General features: G+C 36.3%; 2 protein-coding genes across 3 annotated transcripts in view; both read left to right on the top strand.

Annotated features, from left to right (window-relative positions):
* The window catches only part of abca4a (ATP-binding cassette, sub-family A (ABC1), member 4a), a 20,158-nt gene extending 19,087 nt beyond the window's left edge, over window positions 1-1,071 (top strand). The window contains 1 exon segment of the mRNA XM_073830290.1: window positions 1,060-1,071. Coding sequence (XP_073686391.1) covers window positions 1,060-1,071 — 12 coding nt within the window.
* prkag2a (protein kinase, AMP-activated, gamma 2 non-catalytic subunit a) overlaps window positions 1-9,009 on the top strand; it is a 234,895-nt gene extending 225,886 nt beyond the window's left edge. The window contains exons 7-14 of one of the 2 annotated variants that reach the window (XR_012341926.1): window positions 1,417-1,462; window positions 1,558-1,612; window positions 1,887-2,013; window positions 2,525-2,690; window positions 2,777-2,814; window positions 2,903-3,049; window positions 5,545-5,715; window positions 7,672-9,009. Coding sequence is in view for 1 of the 2 variants with exons in the window: in XM_073830426.1 (XP_073686527.1) it covers window positions 1,417-1,462; window positions 1,558-1,612; window positions 1,887-2,013; window positions 2,525-2,690; window positions 2,777-2,814; window positions 2,903-3,049; window positions 5,545-5,638; window positions 7,672-7,709 (711 nt within the window). In the remaining variant the exon portion in view is untranslated. The remainder of the gene's footprint in view (window positions 1-1,416; window positions 1,463-1,557; window positions 1,613-1,886; window positions 2,014-2,524; window positions 2,691-2,776; window positions 2,815-2,902; window positions 3,050-5,544; window positions 5,716-7,671) is intronic. The other variant, XM_073830426.1, reaches the window with a different exon arrangement.
* Window positions 9,010-10,545: the final 1,536 nt, after the last annotated feature.

Raw genomic sequence — 10,545 nt, 5'->3', positions numbered from 1 at the left:
ACTTAGTAGTAGAAGTATAAATATTTAAACCCATTATTATTGTGAACTCAACTGTTGAATAATGGTAATAACAATAATAATATGTTATTATTATTGCTACTATAAATAAATATGGATTATTTACATATTGCTATTATGTTACATCATTAGGATTTTTTATCTTTAACTTTTTTAAGAATAACGTGTAAAAATAATTTATTATTATAATAAAATAATTTATAACAACTTATGTCATTTTTAAATAATAATAATGATGATGATAGATTTGATTATTTTAATAATATAAAAATATAAAACAATTATAACAATAATAATTTTATTGTTATTTTATGTTGAGTTTATAATATTATTAACTATAAAATATGCTCATTTACAACATTATTATTATAATTAAACATTTAAACATTATTGTATTTTAAATGTTGAATTATGCTATTAATGATAGTAATATATTATTATTATTATTATTATTATTATTGCTATCATAAATATGGATTAGTAAGTTACATATTGCTATTATGTTACATCATTAAGATTTTTATATTAATTTTTTAAAGAATAATGTGTAAAAATTAGTAGTAGTTATAATATTTCTAATAATAAATATAAATAATAAATATTTTTTTAAATAATATTTATAATAACTAATTTTTAAATAATAATGATAATGATGATGATAATAATACATTTCATTCTTATAATATAAATATAAAACAATAATTATAACAATTATTATTGCTATTTTACTATACATAATTTAGATTTTCATATTTTATAGATAATAATAAATTATAAAATATTATAATTCACTTCATTTGATATAATAAATGTTGTTTTAATATTATTAATTTAAAGATATGCTCATTTGCATTATTATTGTTATTATTATTATTAACATTTAAACCTATTATTATTGTATTTTAAATGTTGAATTATGCTTTTAACGATAGTAATATTATATTATTATTATTATTATTATTGCTATCATAAATATGGATATTTAAGTTACATATTGCTGTTATGTTATATCATTAAGATTTCTATGTGATTTTCTTTAAGAATAATGTGTAAAAATCATTTACAATAATAAAATAATTTATAATTACTATGTAATTGTAATTTTTAAATAATATTGATGACGATGATAATAATTATAGTTGTTATTATTATAAAAATATAAACCTATAATATTCATATAATTATTAGTATGCTGATCATTATTATAAGGTTACTATTAAGGTTATTATAAGTTACATATTGCTAGTTTACATAATTTAGATTTTTGTATTTTTAGACATATTAATCATTTATGAAATATCATAAAGTTATTTTATATATAATACAACAAAGTTATTAAGTTACATATTTCTCTTTTACTTAAGTACTTAACAGTAACAGTCTTTTCTTTCGTTTCAGGTACAAATCTATGAGCTTGAGGAGCATAAAATTGAGACGTGGAGAGGTAAGAAATCCTCTCAGGTGGTTCTTTCCAGTATTTTTGGTTTTCTAGATGTTATATAGATATATATATATATATTTTACTTTTGTTCACAACAGAGCTCTATCTACAAGAAACATTTAAGCCTTTAGTGAACATATCTCCAGATGCAAGGTAAGAGCAGTTAATTTCTGTGTTAACATGCATGTAATTTATCTTAGTTCCTTTAGTAAACCACAACCTCTTTTCCTCTCACGTATTGCCCCTTTCTGTGTGCATTGTGCTGTTTGCTCATATTTTCAGTGTATTAAATAATTCATTGCACGTCGTCTAAAAGGGCAAACCTCTGAATTTCATCAGAGTGCTCTGAAGTCGCCCTTCTGTTCCTCAGGTCACCGCAGTGAAATTGACTTTCTCTCTGTATGTCTCTGTATGTCATGTGCTTCAGCATATTTGATGCTGTGTATTCACTGATCAAAAACAAGATCCACCGGTTACCCGTCATCGACCCAGTCAGTGGAAATGCACTTTACATTTTGACGCACAAAAGGATCCTGAAATTCCTTCAGCTGTTTGTAAGTTCATTAATATATTCTATGAATAGTATTTGTGCATTTGGTAAAAACGCTTTTGGCTATTTTCTTTTTTTTCTTTTTGGCGGATTTGGGTTTAACCGATGCTGTAATAAAGCGCCTAGTCATTTCCTGTGGAGTGACAAAGAATGCGGAAGGAATTGAATGAATAGGATGAAAAAGTGCAGAGGAAGGGAGGAGTAGAGCAGATGAAGAGAAACAGAACAGTCCCTAGATTAATGTCATCTATCTGATCACAGTTCCATCTCTCAGGACAATGTCACAAAGTCTTTGAAAGACTTTATGAAAGGTTTCTGAAAGGTTCATTGAAGTCTCAGCAGTACAGCTTACACAGAACTGCGCTGCAGGGGAAAATAAAATGTACTTTATGTAATAAAATGTCTCAGAATTTTTTTTTTTTTTAGTTTGACAAACAGGGTAGACAACGAATATAATTACTGAAACGATTCATGTTGTTATGTAGCGTGAATTATAAAATATTTAAATCTCTCAGGTGTGTGAGATGCCAAAGCCCGCCTTTATGAAGCAGACACTGGAGGAGCTGAGCATCGGGACTTACAGCAACATTGCCTTCATCCACCCCGACACGCCAATCATCAAAGCTCTCAGCATCTTTGTGGAGAGGAGAGTGTCAGCACTGCCTGTGGTGGATGAGTCGGGTATGATTCAACAGGAAAAAAGATTTTGTGCATTCCAATACACTCATGGAATTGACTTTTTAAAACTTTGTATTTTTGCCTTTCAGGAAAAGTTGTAGATATTTATTCCAAATTTGATGTCATTGTAAGTATACCATGTATTTATTTTGTTGAATGTGGATGTCGTTTGACCTATACTAGAGACATTCATTATCTTTTGTGTGTGCTTGTAGAATCTTGCTGCTGAAAAGACGTACAACAACCTGGACATTAGCGTGACTCAGGCGCTGATGCACAGGTCACAGTACTTTGAAGGGGTCATGAAGTGCAACAGACTTGAGACACTGGAAACAATAGTAGTTCGGATAGTCAAGGCTGAGGTGAGCTTTCCCGCTGCCTTCATTTCTGTCGTCATATATCTGCAACCTTATTATTATGACCCAAAAAAAAAAATAGTTATGTACTTTTTTGTTTTCTTGCTGCTCAAGATATGTTAGAGTTGCTCTTTGTAGTGTGAAAAAGTGTTGGCCCCCTTCCTGATTTTTTATTTTTGTCACACTTTAATGTTTCAGATCATCAAACAAATTGAAATATTAATCAAAGATAACACAAGTAAACGCAACATGCAGTTTTGAATGAAGTTTTTTATTATGAAGGGAAAACAAAATCCAAACCCACATGGCCCTGTGTGAAAAAGTGTTTGCCCCTAAACTTAATAACTGGTTGGGCCACCCTTAGCAGCAACAACTGCAATCATATGTTTGCGATAACTTGCAATGAGTCTGTTACAGCGCTGTGCAGGAATTTTAGCCCACTCATCTTGGCAGAGTTGTTGTAATTCAGCCACATTGGAGGGTTTTCAAGCATGAACCACCTTTTTAAGGTCATGCCACAGCATCTCAATAGGATTCAGGTCAGGACTTTGACTAGGCCACTCCAAAGTCTTCATTTTGTTTTTCTTCAGCCATTCAGAGGTAGATTTGCTGGTGTGTTTTGGATCATTGTCCTGCTGCAGAACCCAAGTTCGCTTCAGCTTGAGGTCACGAACAGATGGCCGGACATTGTCCTTCAGGATTTTTTGGTAGACAGCAGAATTCATGGTTCCATTTATCACAGCAGGTCTTCCAGGTCCAGTAGCAGCAAAATAGCCCCAAACCATCACACTACCACCACCATATTTTACTGTTGGTATGATGTTCTTTTTCTGAAATGCTGTTACTTTTAGGCCAGATGTAATGGGACACACACCTTCCAAAAAGTTCAACTTTTGTCTCATCAGTCCACAGAGTATTTTCCCAAAAGTCTTGGGGACAATCAGGCAAAATGAGACAAGCCTTTATGTTCTTTTTGCTCAGCAGTGGTTTTCGTTTTGGAACTCTGCCATGAAGCCCATTTTTGCCCAGTCTCTTTCTTATGGTGGAGTCATGAACACTAACCTTAACTAAGGCAAGAGAGGCCTGCAGTACTTTTAGATGTTGTTGTGGGATCTTGAGTCGTCGCTGCACTCTTGGGGTAATTTTGGTCGGCCAGCCACTCCTGGGAAGGTTCACCACTGTTCCATGTTTTCGTCATTTGTGGATAATGGCTCTCACTGTGGCTCCCTGGAGTCCCAAAGCTTTAGAAATGGCTTTATAACCTTTTCCAGACTGATAGATCTCAATTACTTTCTCATTTGTTCCTGAATTTCTTTGGATCTCAACATGATGTGTAGCTTGTGAGGATCTTTTGGTCTACTCCACTTTGTCAGGCAGCCCTATTTAAGTGATTTCTTGATTGCGAACAAACACTTTTTCACACAGGGCCATGTGGGTTTGGATTTTGTTTTCCCTTCATAAAAAAAACCCTTCATTTAAAAACTGCATGTTGTGTTTACTTGTGTTATCTTTGATTAATATTTAAATTTGTTTGATGATCTGAAACATTAAAGTGTGACAAACTTGCAAAAAAAATAAAAAAAATCAGGAAGAGGGCCAAAACTTTTCACACCACTGCATATTCTGCAGCTGCTTTTGATCTTCACACTTGTTTCTAGATATAATAGAGCTGCTCTAGTTTGCTATAGATGGGATATTCTTGATCAAGTGGATAATAGATGCTCTAGAGCTGCTCTTATGGTGCGTTCACACCGGACGCGACTTGCGCGGAAAAAACGCGCTATTCGCGCGTAGTTGAACGCTTGAACATTTGAGTTTACTCGCGCCATTCGCGCGGTAAAATTCGCGTCATTCGCGCGTGACATTTTCTTCACAACAGACGCGAATTCGCGTCAAGGGAGGGGCTTCTGCCACTCATCAGCGGGAAAGTAGTTGTAAAATAGGTGAATGAGCTCAATTTGCCAGCTTTAGCTTGCTTGTAGCCTCAATATGTATGTATATGTAGGTCAAATTGAGTAAAGAGCGTTTTTTAAAACTAACCAGATTGTCCGACCTCTTCACTCACTTTATTCCTAGCAAGATCCCTTTTATTCCTGTTTCTACAAAAGTCCAAAGATGTATCATACAGCTCCGAGGAACCACAGACAGCAACGGTGATTTTGTCCGCCATTGTTGTTTCGGATTTCTGCCTCCGTCACTACTAGAGCAAGCTCCTGATTGGTTAACGCGGCGCGGATTTTCGCCAAAGTTCAGATTTTTGAACTCGCTTCATTCGCGTCCGGTGTGAACGCACCTTTAGTCTTTATAGAGGGGTTGTTCTTGTGTCACTCCTGTTTCTAGATATTATAGAGCTGCTCTAGTTTACTATAGAATATGCTAGAGTTGCTCTTGTTCTGTGCTTTCTGCTCTAGGTTGCTACAGAGGACCTATTCTAGAGCTGATAATTGTCCTGGATACTCTAGGGCTGCTCTATATGCTAATGTCTCTCTGTCCTCGGTCAGGTGCACAGGCTGGTGGTGGTAGATGAGAACGGCAGCATCGTGGGCATCGTCTCTCTATCGGACATCCTCCAGGCACTAGTTCTCAACCCCGCAGGTATAAATGCTCAGCATTCCTAAAGCACATTTCCAGCAGGACCCTCCTCCTCCCAACCTCTCTCGCCCTAGCCACAGGTACTACCGCCACTGCTGGGGTCAAGGAGACGGTGCATGACCGCTGCTGCCTGGCTCATGATGTATGCGGGGATGGCATGTGCCAACTTATATTTTGTTTCCACCACAGAGCCAGACGTGATTGGCTTTGATTCCAGAGGGCAGTGTGTGTGTCTCTGTGTGCACGCCCACATTTCACCGCATATGATTTTGATTAATGAGACACTTGCAGTACATCAAAGCCCCTCCCACTGCAGGGCTTCCTGTCTGCTAATGGATCGTGTCCTGCAGTAACTCAACCACACACTCAGTGTCCTCTCAACACATGCATACACGATGTCGTAGGTCTTCCCATGAAAATCATTATACATTTCTGCTCATAAAGATACTTAAGATGTATGTTTCACAGATTTCCAATTTTGCAAGGGGTATGTAAACCTAATAGTAAAAATAATAGCTGAATTTATAAAAAAATACCCCATTCAAAAATTTACATACACTTGATTCTTAATACTGAGTTGTTACCTGAATGATCCACATAGTTGTTCATGAGTCCCTTGTTTGTACTGAACAGTTAAACTGCCTGCTGCTTTTCAGAGAAATCCTTCAGGTCCCACAAATTCTTTTCAACTTTTTACACTGAGGGATTCATATGCAACTATTACAGAAGGTTCAAATGCTCACTGATGCTCCAGAAGGAGAAACAATGCATTAAGAGCCGGGGGTGAAAACTTTTGAATTTAAAGATCAGGGTAAAATTAACCTATTTTATCTTCTGTAGCTTCTGAAGGGCAGTACTAAATGAAAAAAATATGATATAAATATCAAAAATGTACATACCTTTATTCTGTTTAAAAGTTTACACCCCTGGCTCTTAATGCATCATTTTTCCTTCTGGAGCATAAGTGAGCATTTGATAAATAAAAAAATAACATGCATTTTGTTAAAATAATTAACATTTTGCAAATTCTGCAAGGTGTATCTAAACTTTTGACTTCAACTGTATATATGCGACAGACATCTACATCAAAATCAAATGATGGCACATAATGCATTTCTTTCAAAACTCAAACTTTCTAAATTTCCTTCTGAGAGGTCACTGTGTGCTGGGTGCCTGTCTCGTTGGCTGTGAATATATAACACTGCATATTAATTGCTTCTGTGAAGAGTGTTATGAATCCTAAGTAGCAGATGTGATGCTGCTAATATTGCAAATAGTATGCACGGATCAAAAGGCATTCTGCCCAGTGGTACAGTCCTGCTTCAGGAGATGGACCTTCCTGCAAAGTCAACTTTGAACTAAATATATGACCACAAAACCAGTCGAACGTGTATATTTGTAGCAATAGCCAAAAATACTTTGTATGGGTCAAAATGATAGATTTTTCTTTTATGCCAAAAATCATTGGGATATTAAGATGTTTTGTAAATTTCCTTCCGGAAATATATCAAAACTTATTTTTTGATTAGTAATATGCATTGCTAAGAACTTAATTTGGACAACTTTAAAGGCGATTTTCTCAGTATTTGAGTTTTTTTTTGCACCCTCAGATTTTCAAATATTGTCCTATCCTAACAAACCATACATCAATGGAAAGCTTATTTATTCAGCTTATTATTATGAGTGGTTTTGTGGTCCAGGGTTACGTATAAAACACTCTGAACCAGCACATGAATAAAACATGAAAATATCTTGAGCTTTAACCAATAAACGGTTGAGAAAAACAGACTCAGGATGATGAAACCACAAGTGCTAAAATGCTCACTTGCTTACTAGGATTTGGCCTTCAGAAATACTGTACGTCTTCCATATTGCTAACAGGTGTATCGCAGGCTGTCTAAAACAACATTTGGCAGGAATTCAGATCTCCAAGTAGCCTTAGTTGAAAATACATGTTCATACGCTGCCTACTAGTGGTTATAAGCAAAACTAAAACAGACTTCTTTTATTAGTTGTCTGCTTCCTTACCTTTGCAGGTATGACCAGGAAGGAGAGCGAAGCAGAGACGGAGTGATGTGTGCTGAGATTGCTGGGTCATTTGACGTTGCTGTAAGAGACTGAAGTAGAAGCGGAGACCACAAGTTTGGGCCACATCTCAGAATGAAAGCGTGGAACCAGGGAACTTGACCTAGATGAGGGCAAAAGAAGGGGTTTATGGGTACACGGATTGATTGGTTGATTGGTCTGAGTTAACAGATGGACCAGTGGCCGCATGGGGCGATTCAAGGTGGATCTTCTCTAATTCAGAAGGATACTGTGAACTCTGCCTATTATATCACACTAAGCTTCTGCACCCCACACTATAACTATACTTTTAGCTAGACCTAAAACTACGCCATCTGGTGTCTGAACGGTGGTCTGCACGCAGACTACGGACTGTACCATAATCGCCTCTGTTGGAGGGGGGAGTCCTGCATTCGCAGGGCATTTAGTAATAATCTCAGTATTCAGTGCATGTTATGACTGTTTGTTCCTCGTGTATATACGATTTTCGGCTTGTGGCGTATGAGCCAGTTCACATATTTGTACTTTTGACTACTTTAGGAACTCATTTAGTCGATCTCCGCCACAGTCCCTTTGTAAACGCAGACAGAAATGGTTTCCTCTGTATCTGTCTATGGTGCCTTCTGTCCAGCAGTTATCACCCACTACTGGTTGCCAATGGAACAAGATTAATTGAATGTTTAAATATATCAAAGCGAATGTCACAGTTGTTAAAAAATACCAAAAGCCCCTTTTTGCTGTTTTTAGTGTGTGTCACTGCTTTTATTTATTCCAGAGCTCTACATTTCTTCACTTTGGGTGTTCATTATTTCCTTGATGTTTTTGGAAATGATGCTGTAAATGATAATTGAAATGTTTATTTATTTATATTTAACACTTTTTGTAATTTTGAAAGCGATAGAAGTGTGAGATGGAAAGTTCTATAGCCCCTATGCAGTAAAACCATGTGCTGATCAATGACTTGATGTTCAATGCAATTCAACCTTAAAATCCCACTCACTTTTTTTTTTCCCTGTCCGTGAGGCGACTTGACCTCGTTTGTATCGATTGTACTGTACACGTACGCAGAGCTTCTGTCTGAGGAATCTACAAGTGCCAGAGAAAGGTCTATTTTTCTGTGTATTCGATGTTGTTTGTAATATTTCACTTTTTGAGTTCTCGTCATCTGTTTCGCAGATACGTTACTGTTGTTGTTTTGGAAGAGCAATGTCCAGAGATAAATGCACATCACTGGCATGAGAATGCTAAAGGATAATCATGCTTTAGATTTGTTTTTATTTTACAGTTAAATAAAAAAAAGAATAAACAAAGTTTCTGAGATTTTTTTTGTGTGTGTAAAGATGTTTGGCAAACCATGTATGTGTTTAACAGCTGCTGCTGCCATTTGGAGGCTTGGCAGGTCACATGACCTAGCAATTGCATCTAAACCTGACAGGAGAAGTATCTTGTGTGACTTCTTCGAAGGAGCATTTCTGCTCTTAAAGGGATAGTTAACCCAAAAACGAAAATTCCCTTCTGTCGTTCCAAACCCGAAAGACCTTCGTTCATCTTCGGAACACAAATAAAGATATTTTTGATGAAATCCAAGAGCTTTCTGACCCTGCATAGACGGCAATACAACTGAGATTGCATCGTGGTACTCTCTATAATGACGGAGGACGTTACTTGGAAGAGAAGAATTGTTGAATAAAGTCGTTTTTGTTTTCTTTGTGCACAAAAAGTGTTCTTGTAGCTTTGGAAAATAAACCACTGATGTCCCATGGACTAATTGTACAAATGTCCTTACTACCTTTCTGGGCTTGGAACATTTCAGTTGCGTTGCTGTCTATGCAGGGTCTGAAAGCCCTCGGATTTCATCAAAATATCTTAATTTGTGGTTTGAAGATAAAATTCATGAGAATAAGTAATTAATGACAGTATTTTCATTTTTAGGTGAACTATCCCTTTAAGTGCTAAACAAGTTTTTTTTTAACTCAAAAACTTTATTTGTGGCTCCTGGTTGCAATTTCAATCAATAAGTTGCCAGGCTTCCTGAGGTATGAAATGTCTGAAATCTAATGTAAACATGTATTAAACCTTCAGACATGTTTTAAGTGTATGTTTTTTATGTTTTGTACCATATATGAGCCTTTTATGACTTCAATTTCATCATAAAGTAAAGATATGGAGCTCAAAAACGCAGAGGAAAACAACACATCCATTTTATATGGAAGTCCATATGCAGTTTGGTGCTGTTGCTATTATTTACGCCTGACCACCTTGTTCTTCAATGTGGAAGTAAGCCTGTGGTTCATTAGCCACAAGAAGAATAACAACATGCAGTAAACGGTAAAACTGTTTGCATAAAAATAACTACGATAATACATTATCAAATGCAATTTCAAACTGCAAAATGAGCTGTTTTGTACAGCTAAAAAAGCTGGACGCTGAACGGACGCCATTTACAAATTGGTCGCGCCCACTCTAACGGTAAGAAAAGGTTTTCCCGCGGAATTAGGCTACTTTAACAGTGTTGCAGCCAAGCGTGCCGTGGGTGTCCTGAAAAGTGATGCCGAAAGTTTTCGATCGCCCCCCGGTGGCTGGCTGCAGTATAGGTCATAAACCCCGCCCTCTCCATGTAATCTAATGGGACGTGAGCCAAACTAAATAATCGAATTACACTTCAAATAATTTTTTTTCCAAAGATGATTTCCATCGTGTGAGGTAGTTATTATAATGCTGATTCATGTTCAGGTGTTCGTTTTTCTAATAAGTTCGCTTTTAAGTAGTTATTTGATGCTATAAAAACGGGGTGTGTTGTCATGATTGTGATCGTGCGATTGGATCTGCGGGAGTTTGGGCGGGAC

Source organism: Garra rufa, chromosome 24 (assembly GCF_049309525.1).
Source record: "Garra rufa chromosome 24, GarRuf1.0, whole genome shotgun sequence".
In the NCBI taxonomy this organism is placed as follows: domain Eukaryota; kingdom Metazoa; phylum Chordata; class Actinopteri; order Cypriniformes; family Cyprinidae; genus Garra; species Garra rufa.
This window is presented reverse-complemented; position numbering and strand designations above follow the sequence as displayed.